The sequence below is a fragment of the Linderina pennispora genome, assembly GCF_002104995.1.
Source record: "Linderina pennispora strain ATCC 12442 chromosome Unknown DL89scaffold_1, whole genome shotgun sequence".
Lineage (NCBI taxonomy): Eukaryota > Fungi > Kickxellomycota > Kickxellomycetes > Kickxellales > Kickxellaceae > Linderina > Linderina pennispora.
This window is the reverse complement of record NW_024468249.1, coordinates 3,215,603-3,233,691: the sequence shown is the minus strand read 5'-3', so window position 1 is coordinate 3,233,691 and position 18,089 is coordinate 3,215,603. Positions and strand designations below refer to the sequence as shown.

The following is an 18,089-nucleotide window of genomic DNA, read 5'->3' as shown; positions in this document are numbered from 1 at the left end:
GCTTTGCAAAGAAAGAGGCAGGATTTGTAACCCAGCCACAGGCGTGGTAAATGGCGGGCTATGCCTTCAGTCCATCGACGCGTAGTTGTACTCGGGATCGGCGGCAGGCTGCGGCGAGTGCTCGATCAGCAGGCGCAGGATGTCGGTCAGGCTGACCACGCCGCAGACGGTGTCGGTGAAGGCGCCGGCAAAGTGCGGCGGGGCAATGGGCACGGTCTGCGAGGACGACGAGCTGATGGACGCCCGGCGCGCCGACGCCGTGGACCCGCTCCGCTGGCGCGGCTGGGCGGGCAGCTCCCCGGCGTCGCTGCCGGCGCTCGGACGGGTGACCCACACGCGGTGGGCCCCCGTGGCAATGAGCTTGCTCAGCGCATACCGCAGCGACGCCTCGGGCCGCACGGAAAACACCGCGGCGCGGTCGCGGCCGTCCTGCAGCCCCTGCATGTAGCGCACGCTCTGGATCAGCTCGATGCACGTGCCGTGCAGCAGCTGCTTGTTCTTCACCACGTACTTGATGTCGGTCACCGACAGGTTGCCCACCAGCCGCTGGTTGTCCTCCACAATCGCCACCGACGAGATGTGCCAGCGCTCCAGCAGGCTCAGCGCCTGCAGCACCGGCGTCGTCGGCTTCGCCATCACCACGTTCCCCGTCACCAGCCCCAGGTCCTGCAGCGTCCGGTCCAGCAGCCCGTTGATCTGCACTGCCTGCGGGTCCGTCGCCTGCGGCCCCGCGCAGTGCTCGAAGAAGTACCGCACCACCCGCGTCTGCGACAGAATCCCGCGGATCTCGCGCTCCGACTGCATCACCGCCACGCGGTGCGTGCCCGACGCAAACACCCCCACTATCTGCGCCACCGTGGTCTCCGGCAGCACGCTGTAGAACGGATTCATGTGCGACATGTCCGTCAGCCTGCTCACCTCCACCCCCTGCTGCCCCACCTCCCGCGCCAGCCCCTGCCGCCCCTGCGGCCGCTTTGCCAGCAGATACGACGCCAGGTCATGCAGGTCAAACATGCCGATGTACGATTTGCTCGCCCTGTCATACAGCGGCACCGACTGGATCTTGTGGGCGATCAGCGCATCGCACGCCTCCTCGATCGACGCCGACGAGTCCACTTGGATCACCTGCTGGTTCGTCACCAGGTCCTTGGCCTGCACCGACATCCAGTGCGCCGGGGCGCCGAGCCCAGGCCGGTCGTTTGTCTCGGACATGATGCTTGGATGAAATTCTGCCTGATGGTAAAAGAGTATAAAAGAGTATACAAGACAGCTCTACGGAGAGAAAAAGCTGCCGACGCGATATCCCTCCCACCAGCACAAACACGCCCTTTGCCGCTGGAGTCGGGGGGGAAACGCGGGCGAGTCATTTCGGCACACTGCCCCCTCATCCGTGCTGCATCACTGTCATGTATTTTTCAAGCCAGTGCATTTTCTGTCGCACGCCTTTCTTTTTTTTTTTTTTTTTTTTCGCTTTTGCCCAGACGCAAGTCAGACTACGCCGGGATCGCCGCTCGACTGGTCACGCTCAAATATGCACACCTCGCCCCACCTCTGGCCGCCCCCAGGCACATACAGCACCCTCTCCCAGAGCCGCGTGCGCTGCGGGTCCAGCACCGGCTCGCACATGCGCTTCTGCCACCCGCTTCTCCTGGCAAACGGCACCTCATTCTCGGCATACGCGGCTGCGCCAAACTCCGTGTCAACCGCGTAGTCGCACACTGCCTCATCGACCACATGCCTGGGCTCCCACCGGTTCATATCATTAAAGTCGCCGCGCTCCGCCCCGGTCGCGTTCTCATCAAAGGAGCCCGGCAAATGCCCGGAGAACTGGCTCGCCACAAACTCGAGCCGGAAGCCCTCAGGCAGCCAGTACGACGACGGGAACCGGTACCACTCCTTGCCCATGCACACCGTCTGCTGCCTGCCCGGCTCCGCACGCACCGTCCTGCTGCCCCACAGCGTCTTGATTGTCGGGCCCAGCGGCAGCAGCCCATTGCTCGCCGAATGCCCGGGCAGCGCCAGGAACACCGACGAGTACCCGCCGTAGTACTGGTGCAGCGCGCCCATGCGCAGCAGTCCGATAGCACCGGCCACCGCCAGCACCGAGAGATTGAGCGAGTCGCTGCGCGCAGACCACGCCCGCCCGGTCCTGGCCTGCAGCCAGGCGCGCAGCGGGTGCAGGAGGCTCAGGCAGACCGCCGCGTTAAAGCACATGTGCGGGTACGCAATGCTCAGGAACCGCTCCTCCTTGTGCCTCTGCAGCGAGAACACCACCAGCACCATGAAAAACGGCATGATCCGGTACAATAGCAGCCGGTGGCTGGTAAACAGCCGCTCCACCGTCGGACCCGTGCCCACGGCCGTCCCCCGCAGAACCAAATAGTACACGGTCCACATAGGCAGGCTCAGCAGCGCCAATGCCATCACCAGGTTGCCGTTGACCAGCCCGTTCTTGATGTAAAAGTGCCACGGCTCCGTCCCGTACAGGTCCGAGTGTCCGCTAACCACATTGTACTTGACCTGGTTCCACGACGCAACCACGAAACGCCCGTAGTACTGCGAATCAACCATGGCCAGCATGCCGCCAGCTACCGCCATCACCGCAATGCCCGTCACTATGGCCGCCAACGTGCGCTTCACCCGGCCCCGCTCCACCACCTCCTCGACCATATACGGCACTGCCATCACCGCCGCATACGGCCACCCGACCACCGCCATAACCGCAAACATCCCAGTGGCCACAACCGTGCGCCGCCACATATTCCCCTGCCACGCCGGCACCATCGCCGCCGCTCCGCCCACCATCCCACAGCACATAGCAAACGACGTCGGCAACAACGCCACCGCCGCATGATACATGCCCGCCATGCCAAACAGCCCCATCATCGTGTAGTTCGCAATCCTCCTGTCCACATGCACCGCAATGGCCCGGACGAACCCGGCCTCGCACGCCGCCGTCACCATCGCCAGCAGAATCCTCACTCCATAGAACACCTGCACCTTGCCCGCGAATCCCAATATGAAATGCAGCGCCCTCGCCATCCACACGTATATTTCCAGGAACCCGTACGACCGCAGTGCATATTGCGACGCGTACTCCCATGTCTGCTTGCCGTGCTTGAACTGCAGGAAATGCAGGGGCTCCCAGTAGTTGTACACCTCGTCGCAGTCCTGTATCGGCGCCGTTAGAGCCCCCACCACCCGGATAAGCGCCAGGATCCGGAACACCAGGCTGAACGACGGCGTGTAGCTGCGTGGCTCTGGCCTGTGCTGCTTTTGCCTTTGCTGTTGCTTTACTTTCTCCATAAGCTCCTGTTCATGCCGCTTGACTTTTTTGCGCTGCCGCCGCTCCGCCCGCTCCTGCTTTAGGCTTGGCCGCTGACGAGCACTAAGCATTTCTAAATAAAATAAAAAAAATAGCGAACTTAAAGGGGAGGCAAATTCAAGGGGGAAAAAAGGTAAAAGTAGAGATAAAGGGTGAGGATATCTGCAAGTCGGAAGTTGAATGCCAAAATGTCACGGGAACACCAAACACACCACTCCTGATCCGGAGCCCAGCCGATTAGTCGCTGATCAGTATCCTCATGTGGCGTGTATTGCAAGCATGTCATCTCTGTCCTAACGATAGGCATGCTCTCTCTCCGCTACACGATAACGCAAATGAATGCCTTCCTGCAGCTGCTGCGTACACTGACTTGTTTGACCCCTTTCCACAGCGTGTATTTGATCCTATAAATACATGCTATGTGACTGAAGATACAATATGAAGCTGGATGTATGCCTGCCTATATGCTGCCTGTAGCAATAGCGAAAGAGGAGAAAGATCAATACTGGCCATAACCATAGAAAATATACTTTCCAAAGTCATGTGGGTGATAGTGCTGATAACTACACCGAGTATAGCTTTTGTTTAATTCATAGCCATTACTGAAAAAACGATATCTGAAAACTATCGCTGCATATATCCATACGTATATATTGATATTCAACACTATATTCTGTACTTGCTATATCCGATCAAAACCATTTGCTCCTCCTATCAATCACTGCAATCCTCACGGATCGAATTCGGCCACGGCCGTCACTGTCGAAGCACTTGCGGTTTTTGGCCATGTCAAATGCTGCGAGAATATCTCTTGTGCTGTCTCTGTACTCACTGCAAACTCTGATTTCCTCGATGGATCTGAAAATACTTGCCAGCAGCAAGATGTGATGCGCGGCACGCGAATATGAATAGAAGCCATTACAACGGACGCACAGCTTTTTGAATCTTGAGTTGCCCAGAGCCACATACCTTTGCTGGAACCTCTCGGTATCGGCATCCGTCATGTCTCCTCGCTCGTTAACGTCATCGCTGTTCTTTAGCATCAACACCAGCAGCTGCAGCGCCGGGAACCTCTTGATCAGGTGGACCGCTTCAACAATAGTATAATGGATACCAGCCAGGTTTAGCTCCTTTACAAACCCGTGTGTAGACATGGCAGTCACCTCACGCTTAGGAGAAGTGGTGCATACTTTAAATGACCCTTTCTCGAGGACTGGACTGAGCGATACTAAGCGGCTGAGCTCCCATGCTAGGTCGATATCCATAAATCTGTCTCTAGGTAGAGACCACGCCAGGTCCATATAGCGCAGATTTGGGTAGGAACCAGTAGCGAACACCCCTTCTCTGACAAATGTTTTATACATCCCAACAAGTAGATGCACCTTCATCACCTCGACCGTGGGTTGGATCCAACGAAACATATCGCTGGTGGCGAATGGGAAATCACCTTTGCATATGAACTGCCGCAGCTTCGGGAAAGGGTTGACCTTGAGAGTGTAGCTGTCTTCGCCGCGTGTCCAGAAGTTGCTGCGTGTCAGTTTGAATGTGTGTAGCTTGGAGTACACAACAGGTGATCCATCCGCTGGACTCTTGAACAGCATGATGAATGATTCGTCATCAATGGCATCCACAGACAGTGTCTCCAGACGATCCGCATACCGTATAGCAAGCACAGTAATCCCGTCGCTTTTACCAACAGGCAAGAAAGCATGCATCTGCGTGATATTGGGTGCCAGCACATTGTCCAGAATGGTGCGCGAAAGCTCGCCTACAGGAATACTCAGATACTGGATAGATGGCGCAGCGGCTAACAGCGCTGATAGAATAGCGCTGTTCAGGGACGTGCTGTCTAATGTGTGATTATAAGGACCGATGTATGCCACTGAAACGACGCTTGGCATCGCCTCCCTCACGAGATCGCCGATACGACGGGCATTCTGGGAAACCTCCTTCTCCATGTTGGCGAGCTCCTGCAGGCGAATCACGGGCAGACCAGTTTGGCGATTGTAGATCCAATAGTACGAGTCGCGAAGAGAGGTATGGAGTGTGATAGTGTGGACATTCCTGAACTTGCCCTTGCATTGACTGACCAGCGAGTTGAACATTGAGTACGCTATGCCGTCTCTGATATCCTCCACAGTGAAATCAAGCAGCAGATGGCGGACACGTTGCTCGAGCCCGGCTGCAATAACGTCCCCAAGATAGTAGGCATGTTCAGATTTGCCTAGGCGAGTTGGTTTAGGCGGGTTGACAAAGACGATAGCTGGCTCGCCTATAAACCTTTTGGCAGTATCTCTCCACTTTTGGCAAACGCCCATCAGCGAGAATAACGCATGGGGTACAGTGGGCGTATAGGTATTTGTCAGAAGCCCTGGGACTAGCCTACCCCTCCCGATAGTGTACGAAATGATGTATTCGACAATGTGCGGCGGAAGGCGATCCATAGTGGTCCTTCACGTTCAAAGAGTTTGGACAGGAATAAACCAATTTTTGTTTGTATGGATGTTGTGTGGGTGGATTATTATGATTAAAAGTAACGAATACATACATTCAACTAATAAGAGGAGAGTGGGAGAACTGAGCATTCGCTGCCTGCCGTCCGTATCACCTCAAATGCATCCGTAGCGAAGAGTATTGTGTATTTTTAGCCACGGAGCGCCAAATCACTCCTGCGCCACCATATATTTGACCTAACTCTTGCTTGTTCTGACCCGGGGAACCTACCAGTGTTCATTTTTCTCCTAGGAATGAGACTTGTCCGACAGGTTTTCAAGTGAAGTGCTCTACTTATTTACATGCTAACCCTCTAGATATACGCCTGTTGGAACGAAACTGTTCCTAAAGAATAGTAGATTCATTAAGCCCATCAACAACTCCGGACTCCGAGCTATGCAGGATGAAAACACTCGTACGTGGAGAGAGCACTGTATGGATCGATCTCTTAGATGTAGGATAATTCTGTAGACAGGAGGATGGCGACGAAGAAAACGAAGACGAAAGAGTTGGAGTGCAGTGAACTGAGATTCTCACAGTTAACCACACCTCTATATTTCTATATAACCTGTGACAGGTATGCAGCCAAAGATACTGCACCTCGGTCCCTTTCGAAGCCTCCAATTCCTCTGCACACCTCATTGCAAGGGCACAAAAGGTGAAAACATTACCCTTTTTTCTGGTATTTCTTGCGACACACGAATTGTCCCTAGCATATCACCACCTGTTTTGAGCTCCGATCTCACCCTTGTCTCCCAATATGGCTATAATAAATCTGAGCATAGAGCCACCCTCACACCCTGCTTGTATACTCTACTTTAACGCTCTTTTCAGCACCACTTCTACAAGAAGCCCTTCATCTAGCAGTTGGTTCAGTTGATGAGAGGTATTGTTGAAAGTGTGTATTGAAAGAAATAAAAAGTTAGTTGTCCTGGAAATGCAGCCCGTCCGACAAGCTGTTTAGTGAGGTACTTATTTAAAAACTGCCTTCAAAAAAGCTACATGATACTCGATAGCATTTATAAAACAGGCGGCTCAGAGGCATCATCAAAATGACGAACACCAGAGGAGTATGAGACGAGACTACTAGTATGTGGAGAAAGCATGGTAAGGAATACTTTCTTAGCTATAGAGAAACTTGTAGTTAGGAAGATGGAGAATGTAAAATAGCTGCCAAAGAGACGAGCAAAGCGCGATAGGTTGTATTCTTCAGATTTAGCTACCGCTCTATCTTTTTATACGACCTGTGGCAGTCATACAGCTGAGAATACGGCCTCTCTATCCCTCTCAAGGCCTACAATTCATGCGCACGCCTCGATGCAAGAGCACAACTAACCAATATACAGCCCTTTCTTCCCTGGCGTCTCTTGCAGCACACAAATTGTCCCTGGTGTACCACTGCCTCCTCTGTGATATTCACCCCCATTTGCTCACTATTCCTTGGCAAAAGTAGCCTTTACCAACTCTTACAGCCTGTTTTGAGCTCCGACACCACTCTTATCTCCCAGTATGGCTGTAGTAGATGTGAAAATAGAGACACCATTGCACCATTGCACCATTGGACCCTGCGTGTATACTTTAATACTCTTTTCAGTATCTTTTCTACCAGAAACTCTTCACCTCATACAGCTGCTTTAACTGACGTGCTGTGCTGCTTGGATAAATGAATATTGAAAGAATTATATAAATTGCTATCCAAGGAACGAAACTTGTCTGACCGGCTTTGTTTAGTAAAGCACCTGAGTTATGTACAAGTCCCTTCTCGTAGGATCATTTCAATCAGAACTAGTCTCTAAGAAAAAGTATCTGGTGGACTCCAATTATATGTTTCATCGTTGTTAGAAAATGTAAGTAGGCTATTAGCATACGGAGAGAGCATGGTGTTTGTGATGGCCCAGGATATAAAATATTATGGCAAGAATAGGAAAAAGTGATGATAGAGTGCTACCCGTTGAGGTTTTCATGGGAGGCCACCGCTATCTATTTAAATGACACTTTGAAGGTGGGTAGCTAAGAATGTTGACCGTCTGTCTCTCTTGAGACCTCTTATTCCCCTGCACGCCTCGTTGCAAGGACACAAAAGGTTAATACATGCCTCTTTCTTCTCTGGCATTTCTTGCAACGCACGAATTGTTCCTAGTATGCCACCGCTGCCTCCTCCACTGTGGCATTCGTGCCCACTTGCCTACCATCCCTTGTCAAGAGCAGTCTGTGTAGCAGAAACTCTCCTCAGCGAACCAGAACCGCCTATACAGCGCACCAAACCGCCTACTTTGAACTCCGACCTCTTCCTCATCCCCGAATTGGCTATAATAGATGCAAGCACAGAGGCGCCTTCTGCACCCCATCCTTAATTGTGCATCAAGTAATCACTTTTCGACTGAGCCGCATCTAAGCCGTATAGAACAGGCGCTCACAAGCAAAAAAGCCATTTGTTAAGCCAGCGTGCATCTGGCGCTCTGCAGTTTGCAAGTTAGAAATTCTGGGGCGTATCAATTTTCAGCCTCGCTGGTTCCTTGGGATGAAGTGGCTTTGGCGTGATGGCCACTTCCAACTGTCGACGGTCCAAACAACCGTCCAGCTGGCTCTTAAAACAATCGTGGGTTGCTGTTTTCACGAGCATAGCCACCATATAGCGCCTCGTTCGCTCTTCGAAGAATGCCTGCAGATTAGTAACCAACCGAAGATATACAGAAAATTAGGAAAAGGGCTCAAAGACAATATTACGGTTGACTTTGAAGACCTGGTGGAGCATGGCCATGACGTGCGGGATCATGTGGTGGTTGGTCCTGACCTTGGTGACTCGAGGAAGGCGCAGCACCAGCTCGCAGAAACCGACCAGGTCGAATGTGCCGCGAACAAAGAGATCCAGTCGCTCGAGGCTCTCGCTGACAGGCAACTGGCTGCTTGGATCCAGGACCTCGCCGATCTCGTCAAATGTGATCTTCTGGTCCGGGAACCTGGTGGTATCCGCATCTTTCTGGTTCATAGAGAAGCAGTCTACAATGAGTGTGTGCAAAAGTGGTAGCTGTCCCAGAAGATTGGCAAGCCCGTGCTTGTCCGTGATGCTGGCTGATAGTTTGAGCGAGCGCAGGTTAACCCATGCAATCAGCTCGGGCAGCGGATAGTCGAGCAGCCCTAAGATGGCTTCCTCAACGCTGGATGGTAGTTGATAAAGGCGCTCAACCATGTCGACAGAGTACACATCGACAAACGGGGTCCTAGTTGGGTGGCCGATCTTGAGTATCTTCACCGACTCGAAAGCGTGCTCATTGATGTTTTCAAAGTTCGTCGGATCGTCCATGATAGTCAGACTCTCGAATAACCTGCCTTGGAAATAGGCGTAGATGTCGGTGTAGACGTAGGCAGAGCCAGTGATGTTAAGAGCACTCAATTTAGGGAAATACACAGGGTAACTGCAGCCTGGAAAATCGACAGTTTGCGCAGCAGCCTGAATGAACTCTAGCCGTAGATCCTGGAGGCTGTCAAAGTTCAGCGCGCCATCGGTGATCTCGAAGAGGTGCCAAGGGATGACAGCCTCGATCTGGAACATCTCGAGGATGCGCAGGCACTGAATCGGAATCACTGGCAAGTCACGGCGCTGACGGACGTAGATAATATTGATTGACAATGATGTGAGGTTGTCGAGGAGCTTAGTCACATTCATAGGGAAGGGAATAAGCACCTGTAGATGTTCCAGTTGGTGTGCATACTCTTTGAGAGTATATTCATACAGAGGACATATTCTCGAAAGCTCCTTCGTGATGTTAGGTGTCGGACCCCAATTCTTGAACAAATGGTACCTCAAGTCAGTGACACATGGGAACAGCTTTCGGATGGATTTAGCAGCTGTCTCTGCCGCCTTAAGTTCTTGGCGAGGCTCCACATCCTCTGCAATTCCAGCTTTGAATACGCCGTGCCCAAGAAACAGAATGGAACGCACATTTGGTAGAGATGACAGTAGCTTGCCTGTCATATCCTCCATTACCTTGTCAATGTGCATCGGCGACTTGCACTCGTTGAAAACGACCACTCTGAACTCTGTGACCAGGTGTAGCTTGTTGTGCTTAATGAGGAACCCCAAGTTCCACATCCAGTCTCGGGTATGATTTTTGTTGCACAAGCACTTTTCGCGGTCACACTCGACGTAGCACTCGAGAAGAAGCGTGCCAAACACTGTTTCAGGGAGTTCGTTGACGCGGTGTGGATTCGAGTTGACAAAGTTCATAACGTGAGAGTATTCGCTAGCAGTTGACGTGCGGGTGAGCGACTTGGCACAAAGGCCAGTGATGTCGGTGAAAGGGACTGACTCCCGCTGTCTGTCCGGCTGTTGCATGGTCATGATGTGTTAACAAGAAAAATAAATACAAAAGATGGGCTGAAGGTAGTCTGGAATAGGCGGTGCGAGGTAAAAGAGGAATGATATGTTGTGAGAAATAAGTGAAAGCGAGCTGATCCAGCTGCATCCTGATCGCAGACTTTATGTACTTCTGGTTTTCAATAAGCATAGTGCTATTCGCATTTTTCAACAACTCTGCTATGAGCACACAGGAACACATGATGCACCTTGCCGGGATGTATGCGTAGATGTGCATAGCATGCCATCCGTATATAGACATATTAAATTTTTGGAGCAGTGCGGCAAGAGCCATCTCTCAGCCAATTGCTGGAATGCGGAAAACAACTTCGAGTGCGTGGTTGGCTGGCAAGAGAATTGGCGCGGTAGGCTGCAGCATGACAAAAGCCGAGTCCCTTTGCAGTGGCTTGCAGCACTGCTCAAAGCGAATGGCAAGGCCCGCATTTTGCGTTCACGAATGCATCGCTGGCGTCGATCTGTAATGTGCAGCATCAGACAAAGGAAGACAGGCTGGCGTCCCCAGTTGCTTCTTGCACAGCCACCCGGAAGGAACCGTGTTCACGAATGAGAAATCTATGCACACGAACTCGCAGCCCTCGGCTTTAGCAGTGGATATTTTGTCTATTGTGGATGTGGGAGGGCAGGTCGTGCGCCATAAAGATGCCTATTTGCAGTTTATTTTGTGCTGGTTGGATGGTACTCAGCCATCCAGTATTCCGGGATTACATAGGCAAGATGGACTCCATACCCCACCATATCAGCCATTACGAGATTGAACACACATATGAGGCATTTTTGTGTCAAACAAGCTAACCTATTGGAAATCGTGCATTTCAGAGACTATGGTCTGCTTTAGACACCAACCCAGAAGGATAAACTGTATACCCCTTGTCTTATTCTCCGCTACGACTGTGTCGCTTATCCAGCATAAGTACTAGGTATTGTAGTGCTAAGCTATATCCCTATGTGTGCTGGTATAGCCCAGACATATTCAAAGACGCAGTAGTTCAGAGTGAGGATGTTCCATATCAAGATGCTGCTATAAAATAACCCTATTGTCACCCAAGCGTATCCTCTATGGTCATAAGCAAAGCCCTCCTTGTAGCACAGCTGTATATATCTCAAGTACCCCTTATCGATATGTGCATCTTGTCACCTTTCAGTCACTCTCAAGAGCACAGCCTGAAAACTTGTTGCAAAGCGGCCAACTCCATACAACCCGCATTGTCTCAAGAGCAGAATAGTGCGATGCGCAAGTGGTTTCCGAATACACCTCCAGTGCTTCCATTGGCCATATGCACTAGAGATGCAGCTGCCGCAGCATAGACAGCCTAGCCAGAAAATAATCTGGCTCAGCGACGTCACACTGAGATTCACTCTCCAGCACATGTGCCAGTTACTCTGCTCTCTTCTCCAACTTCCTTCTATTCTTTCTCGCACCACCCTCTCCACCATGGATATTTCGAATCGCTCCACTACCACATTTCAGCTGTACGTGTCAAAGGCATCGCAAAATGTCTATCTGACTTATCCGTAACTCAAACACTGACTTGCCCATCCTCGCCGTTGTAGGGAAGGAGCTGCCATCGCCGATCTTCTGGTTCTCGGATTTGTCGGACTGTGGGGACCAGCGGTTAAGGGCGTACACCCGCTGGCAGGGGTTCAGAGACCAGTTATTATTACCCTTTGCGCATCTACCAGTCTGCTGTCTTGGTATTCGCATGCTGGAACCCAGTTCAACTCAACTCTGGCCATTCTCTGCTCACTGACACTTGCTTTCCGAACAGCTAGCTTGAGGTTCTCCAGCGACATTGCTGCCATAGTGCATGCTCTGTGGTCGCTCCGTCTAGTCCTATTGTCTACCACCAGGGTTCCTGTAGCTCATGTTGCAGGGGCTGTAATCCATTTCCTTGTGGCATCGCTTCTCCTCAGTCCAGCCACAAGGAGTCATGTAAGACGCCATGTACGCGGTCTGCTATTTTTGGATACTATCGCCTTTTTTCGCCTCTGCACCCAGCGTGAAATTACGATGGAGGATATTTGGGATCCGAGATATTGCACACAGCAACTCGAGTTGGCCAAGCGTCTCAAATTCGATATCACAAAGCGGTTTTTCGCTTTACGCGCTGTATTGGAGCTATTCTGGCAGCCATTGCTGGTAACAACTGTTGCTAGTACATTCCTATCCACGGTACCGCTGACAAAGAGTATTGTTATGTCACGAATCATCAAAGCCGTTGACTCCAATGCAAACACAGATGACTGCCGTGTCTACAGCCTATTCGCTCTCTGGATGGCATTGTCACTATTTTCACTTGGTGATGCATATTTGGCCGCATTACAAAGGTTTTGCAAACGTTCTATTATAATGGTTCTGCGTAGCAATATTTTTGCTACCCTCAAGTCGCAAACCTCCCTCGAGTATCGACAGATAAACCACCCGCAGATTGTTTGGATTAGATCGAGTGGTTTAGCAGATGCAATCGATCGCTCAACGACCCTGTTAAGCAACATGCTTGCGAACTCGCTTACAATCAGCGTACTGGTTTCTACAATCGGCTGGCGTACCATCATTCCGCTTCTTACCTCGCTGGTGTATTTGGCGGTGTCACATTCTCTAACAGCACATCTCGATATGCTGGAAAAGGCGCATAAGCGGAACAAAGCAGCCGCATCTGGGCCACACGATATTCTCGCTGATACACAACATGCGCACCATCAAGTTCTACGGCTGGGAAGAGGCATTTAGGCAGGTGGCGGACGATGATCAAGTAGACAAATTCGTGCCGCCTGCCCACCTACGGATCGCAAGATATGCGACCTCTTTGGTTGGAAGCTCTCTCCCCCAGATCTCAGCAGCATTGACAGTCTCGTCGTTCTTACACACCTCGAACAATATCGAATATGCGGATATACTTTTGGTCATGTCATCTGCCGAGTCCCTGACTGGTCTTTTCTCGATGCTCGCTTCGGCCACAGGGATCATAAAGAGTATTTCTGAGACTTCCGAAGAACTAGAGATGCTGCTACGTAAGGACGATTACCAGTTTATCGCGTGCCGAAACGATGCTGACGACGTGGCTGTCTCGATGGATTGCTGCAGCTTCCAGTGGAACACAGGTGATTTTGCTCTGAAGAACATGGATCTCAGGATCAGCAAGGGCGAGTTCGCTGTGGTAGTCGGTCGTGTTGGCAGTGGAAAGTCATCGCTGTTGTCAGCGATCTGCAGCGAGATGCCAATAGCAGATGGCACCGGTCTGGTCTCTGGCAAGATCGGGTACGTCAGCCAGAAGCCTTGGATAATGAACGCAACGGTTCGCGACAATGTGCTTTTTGGGAGTCCTTTCGACGAAAAGTTCTACCACACGGTTCTCGATGCATGCGCGTTGGACCGAGGACATTAAGCTGTTCCCGGCCCAGGACCTAACTGAGATAGGTTTTCGCGGGATAAACCTGTCGGGTGGCCAGAAGGCAAGGCTGGCACTCGCTCGGGCAATCTACTCTCGCGCCGATATCTTTGTTTTGGATGACCTGCTGGCGGCAGTTGATGCCCATGTGGAACGGCACATTATTGAAAATGTGCTTGTCGGAGAACGCGGGATCATCAGTGGCAAGGACGCGGATTCTGGTGACTCATGCCGAGCATGTTGTGCCCTTGGCTGACAGAGTTGTCACGCTTGTCTCTGGGTGTGCCACCGTTGCGAAGCAAGTCCCGGCGCAGCTGAATGCGGGCGTGATACCTTCTGCAAACAGCGGACAAACAGCAGTTTCAGACGACTCGTCTGCCGGTTCAGGACAGTTCACATATGACCCAGAGCGCGGTGTGGACACGCATATTTGGCCAAAGCTGTGGCAGTACATCGTGTTTTGTGGGTTCTCTGCTGTTGGTCCGTCGGTGCTGCTACACCTGGTGAGCACATATATTGTCTACCGAGTTGAGAGCGTTCGGATGGACTTGCTCTTGGACGAGAATCGAGAAACGATGGTATCATCTCTGCAAAACTACCTTGTCGCCAGTGCTGTGGTTGGTGTCGTACGGACACAGTTACACATCGTCGGAGAATGGGCACGTAGGGTTCTGTGGTCACATAGGGTCTACAGGAAGACGCGGGCCGGTGTCCTGGATTCACTCCTCAGCATGCCTTTGGTTCTATTTGAAAGCCTACCGAGCGAATCGCTCATGTACTTGTGGGGATATGACCGTAAACTAACAGGGTACTACTTCCCTGAAACCATATGTCAGAAAATGCTGGTAGTCATGGAGTTCATGAGTATCGTTGCGCAAGTATACAGTCGATTCCCTATCCTGCTGCTCTTTGCTGCTCCTATTGTCCTGGTTTCGTACAAGGTCAAACAGGTGGCAGATATAGCGAGAGGATATGGAGATCAGATTGATGACAACCAGGGGCTTGCTTCTCCATATATACTCTACTCGGAGATTAATACAGGCGGATATGTCATGAGGATCCAAGGCGTTCTGGGTACCTTTCTTCACAAGTTTCACGTTGGTCTAGCAGTTGAAAATAATCTCTGCATCTGCTATCAAGATATCGCTGATCTACAAAGATGGCTGCGAGACCTCTTCAAGGTTATTGTAAGCGCGACCGCACTGCTGGTGACAATTCGCCGATGCGTTGCCTCAGAGAGTCATGCGACGCCTGGCTCAGTCGAAATGACTATGCGACTAGTCTCACTCTTCTTGACAGGACTTGGTGGTATGTTGGAGCTCGGAGAGGATCTCAAATACCCTTTAGGTAGATTTTCGAGATACTCCATCTATACCGGCTTGCCACGAGAGCCAGATAACAGCGATGTCGGCGTGAATTTGTCCAGCGACTGGCCAACGACGGGCACCATCGAATTCCGCGATTACAGCATGCGGTACTGCGAATCCCAGGACCTTGGTTCTCAACGGTGTTTCATTCTCAGTCCGACAGCAGGAGAAGATCGGGGTAGTTGGACGTACCGGTGCTGGCAAGTCGTCGCTTACATTTGCACTGATGCGCTTGGTTAGCCCAGACAGCGGGGCCATCTTCATTGATGGGGTGGACATTTCGAGTATTGGGCTCAAGCACTTGCGCTCGAAGATCAGCATCATCCCGCAGGACCCGGCTCTGTTCAACGGCACTATACGCGAGAATCTGGACCCGCTGAACGAGTTCACTGATGATGAGGTCTGGGGCGCCATTCACAAGGGTTGTATAGATGATATAGTCAGTACACCCACAGAAACATATTGGTGCGGGTGACAACAACAGCGGACCGTGGGTAGAGGGGATTGGGCTGAACAAGTGGATCGAAGATGGCGGCAGGAATTTTAGCGTCGGACAGCGTCAGCTCGTCAGTCTGTGCCGTGCACTTCTGTGGAAGCGCAAGATCCTGGTCCTCGACGAAGCAACAGCAAATGTTGATACAAAGACTGACCAAATCATGCAGCGTGTTATCCACGAGGAGTTCAAGGACTGCACAGTTCTGACCATCGCGCACCGGCTCAGGACCGTCATGGACAGCGACCGGATTCTGGTCATGGATCAGGGCAGAGTCGCCGAGTTCGATTCGCCGGCTAATCTGTTAGCACAGGACACGATGTTCAAGGGCCTTGTCGAGAGTATGGAGCTTCAACGAAAGCAAATGTCAGCCTAGCCCTAAGTAAATCCCCATATGTACGCTATCAGGTCCTTTGAGAATCCCCCGTGTTGCGATACCAAAAACAGCATCCATGCAATCCTGGCCATAAGGATCGTGTGGTACCGCGACAAGTATATATTCTGAGAGTGATGTGTTCCCAAAAAAACAGCACATACCCTGAATTCCATTTCTCAATACTAGTCTATCGACATGTCCACAATCGAAGACCTCGAGTTCCCTAGAGCCGTTCTTGCGCGTATCATCAAAGGCACGATGCCCGAGAACGTATCGATCCAGAAGGAAGCGCGGCACGCTGTGACCTAGAGCGGCGACTGTGTTCGTCAGCTATCTGGCAGCGACGGCCAACGACTGCGCACGCGAGGCCGGCCATAAGACTATCCTGGCGAACGATGTATTCAAGGCGCTGGAGGCTGTTGGGCTCACAGATTTCATCGACAAGCTGAAGGAGGACTTTGAGGCACATACGGTAATGGCCCGTGAGAAGAAGGAAATGAAGAGCAAGCAGGCTTCTGCAGATGGTGACGATGATAATGAGGATGAGAGCGATATGGCAGCGGCCACAGAAGGAGCCAAAGGACGACAGCATGGAAGTCGATGAAGCAGAAGAGTCCGTCCGACCCGTCCAAACGCCCACGCCTGGAGTAACTAGTGGGATAATTTAAGCCATATTCGAATTTTGGACGTGTGCGCCATAAAGGGGGTAAATATTATAAGCCTAAAGTGAGATGCTGTTTCCGAAAGAGAGGCGACAGGTTAAGCGTAACATATGCTGTAAGCAGAATAGGTGAGGATAGCATCCTTCACGCAGCAGTGGCGGACACCTGCTTCTTCGCGCTGTGCTTGCCTGATCGACGGCCACCACGCTTGGTGGGCCCGTCAGTTTTTGCTCTGGAATGGGCCCGCGGCACGTCTTGAGGGGTGACTTGGCTGCTTGCTTGTCGCCGGCATTGCTTGCCGCACCCTTGTTGTGCTTACGGCCACGGTGTCTATGGCGTCCAGACGAGCGACCAGGGTGGCTCTTCCCTTGAGCAGCATCGTGGTGGTGGTGGTGCTGCTGTGGTGGCGATGCCTGTTGAGATGAGCGCTCTAGGGCCTGGGGATCGGCACCCTCGCTTGTCCTTCCAGCATCGGCTGCAACGACTCCGGCACTCTCCTGTAGCTCAGCATTGGAGCTGTCCGCACCAGGATTTTGTACATCGGTAACGGCCGACTGCAGTTCCTGGACGACGGGCTGGCCATAGAAATATGGTCCGACATTTGGAGAACCAACAGAATATACAACACCAGCATTGACTGGCGGTGGACCCATGTACATGGGCTGCATGTACGGCATATGGGCAGCGGTAACAGCAGTTGCCTGCGGGTGAGGCGGGAACGGCATGTACGAGTGCGGCAGCTGCTGCTGCTGAATATGCACGGTTCCTGTGTAAGCACCATAGCCGTATGTTCCTGGTGGGGGCGGAGGGGGCGATGGACGCACAGCACCAGCCATATACGGAGACGCCATAATTCCTGGGTATGGCGACAGGCCCGCATTGCCATCAGCAGCTAGATCCTGGGTCACCTGTGGATAAGCGACCATACTGCCATCTGCCTGGGATACCACGGACGGTATATACGCCGGCATCGCAGGCACAGGCGATGGCACAGCAAACATTCGTGGGCTGTCGTGCGGCGACGGGTAGAGCCTGCTGTTGCTGCGGCTTCCATATCCGTGCGGTGGTGGGTGCTGCGGCTGCTGCTGGACAGCAGCATAATGTGGCTGCCAGTAGTGGTGCGGCTGATGCCCACCTCCATGATGGCCATGTCCACCACCAGACATATTCGAGCCGCCGTTGCTGGTGTTGTTGCCACTCCGCGTTCCGATTGGCCTGGGAGCCCTGTTGCCGCTACCTCTGCTGCCACTGCCACCACTGCCTCTGTTGGGATATGCGCGCGACCCCCCAAAGCTGTCGCCGTGCGACGATGACCGCGACTCGCTGTGATGGCGTGTCTGGTGCACCGAATGCTCATAGTTCTGCTGCGAGGCATCCGCTGCCCAGAGCGATGCCGCGCTGGCCGAAAATGGACTAAACATTGGCCCGACGGCAGTCAGATCCGCACCAACGCTAAATCCGCCGTAGCCCATGTAGCCGGGCATTGGCGCAACCTGGGCTGGGTGGTAGTTCCACGGCTGCTGCTGGTGCTGCTGCTGGTGCTCAGCCATGGACCCACCGGCAAAACCCATCCGGCTGGCCCACCGAAGCAGGAGGCGGACCCTGGTGA

At 52.4% G+C, this 18,089-nt stretch overlaps 9 protein-coding genes across 9 annotated transcripts; 3 read left to right on the top strand and 6 right to left on the bottom strand.

Annotated features, from left to right (window-relative positions):
- Positions 1–327: 327 nt before the first annotated feature.
- On the bottom strand, positions 328–1,194 carry DL89DRAFT_203183 (uncharacterized protein; the record flags this gene model as incomplete). Its single annotated transcript, XM_040884020.1, has 1 exon — positions 328–1,194. A coding segment is annotated over one exon (867 nt), but the record flags the coding sequence as incomplete, so codon positions are not given.
- Positions 1,195–1,317: 123 nt separating this feature from the next.
- Positions 1,318–3,703, bottom strand: DL89DRAFT_264814 (uncharacterized protein). Its single transcript, XM_040886387.1, is given in 2 exon segments — positions 1,318–1,443; positions 1,459–3,703. 1 exon segment carries the CDS (start codon positions 3,304–3,306, stop codon positions 1,489–1,491), a length of 1,818 nt encoding a protein of 605 aa, XP_040748230.1. The 5' UTR covers positions 3,307–3,703; the 3' UTR covers positions 1,318–1,443; positions 1,459–1,488.
- Positions 3,704–3,928: 225 nt separating this feature from the next.
- On the bottom strand, positions 3,929–5,838 carry DL89DRAFT_264813 (uncharacterized protein). Its single transcript, XM_040886386.1, has one exon. It carries the CDS (start codon positions 5,767–5,769, stop codon positions 4,018–4,020), a length of 1,752 nt encoding a protein of 583 aa, XP_040748229.1. The 5' UTR covers positions 5,770–5,838; the 3' UTR covers positions 3,929–4,017.
- A 240-nt stretch (positions 5,839–6,078) lies between these two features.
- Positions 6,079–6,909, bottom strand: DL89DRAFT_264812 (uncharacterized protein). The gene has a single exon (XM_040886385.1). It carries the CDS (start codon positions 6,458–6,460, stop codon positions 6,164–6,166), a length of 297 nt encoding a protein of 98 aa, XP_040748228.1. The 5' UTR covers positions 6,461–6,909; the 3' UTR covers positions 6,079–6,163.
- DL89DRAFT_26061 (uncharacterized protein) lies at positions 6,627–7,603 on the top strand. Its single transcript, XM_040885804.1, has 3 exons — positions 6,627–6,704; positions 6,835–6,925; positions 7,165–7,603. The coding sequence occupies exons 2-3, from the start codon at positions 6,923–6,925 to the stop codon at positions 7,483–7,485; spliced, it is 324 nt and encodes a 107-aa protein (XP_040748227.1). The 5' UTR covers positions 6,627–6,704; positions 6,835–6,922; the 3' UTR covers positions 7,486–7,603.
- Positions 7,604–7,913: 310 nt separating this feature from the next.
- On the top strand, positions 7,914–8,459 carry DL89DRAFT_264810 (uncharacterized protein). The gene has a single exon (XM_040886384.1). The coding sequence runs from the start codon at positions 7,960–7,962 to the stop codon at positions 8,170–8,172; it is 213 nt and encodes a 70-aa protein (XP_040748226.1). The 5' UTR covers positions 7,914–7,959; the 3' UTR covers positions 8,173–8,459.
- On the bottom strand, positions 8,295–10,250 carry DL89DRAFT_264807 (uncharacterized protein). Its single transcript, XM_040886383.1, has one exon. It carries the CDS (start codon positions 10,158–10,160, stop codon positions 8,517–8,519), a length of 1,644 nt encoding a protein of 547 aa, XP_040748225.1. The 5' UTR covers positions 10,161–10,250; the 3' UTR covers positions 8,295–8,516.
- Positions 10,251–11,157: 907 nt separating this feature from the next.
- Positions 11,158–11,733, bottom strand: DL89DRAFT_25938 (uncharacterized protein). The gene has a single exon (XM_040885681.1). It carries the CDS (start codon positions 11,628–11,630, stop codon positions 11,328–11,330), a length of 303 nt encoding a protein of 100 aa, XP_040748224.1. The 5' UTR covers positions 11,631–11,733; the 3' UTR covers positions 11,158–11,327.
- Positions 11,734–12,883: 1,150 nt separating this feature from the next.
- Positions 12,884–16,422, top strand: DL89DRAFT_290451 (P-loop containing nucleoside triphosphate hydrolase protein; the record flags this gene model as incomplete). The annotated part of the gene is made up of 7 exons (XM_040890082.1): positions 12,884–13,543; positions 13,572–13,730; positions 13,768–14,118; positions 14,974–15,079; positions 15,105–15,349; positions 15,450–15,783; positions 16,130–16,422. 7 exons carry the CDS (start codon positions 12,884–12,886, stop codon positions 16,420–16,422), a joined length of 2,148 nt encoding a protein of 715 aa, XP_040748223.1.
- Between the last annotated feature and the right edge of the window lie 1,667 nt (positions 16,423–18,089).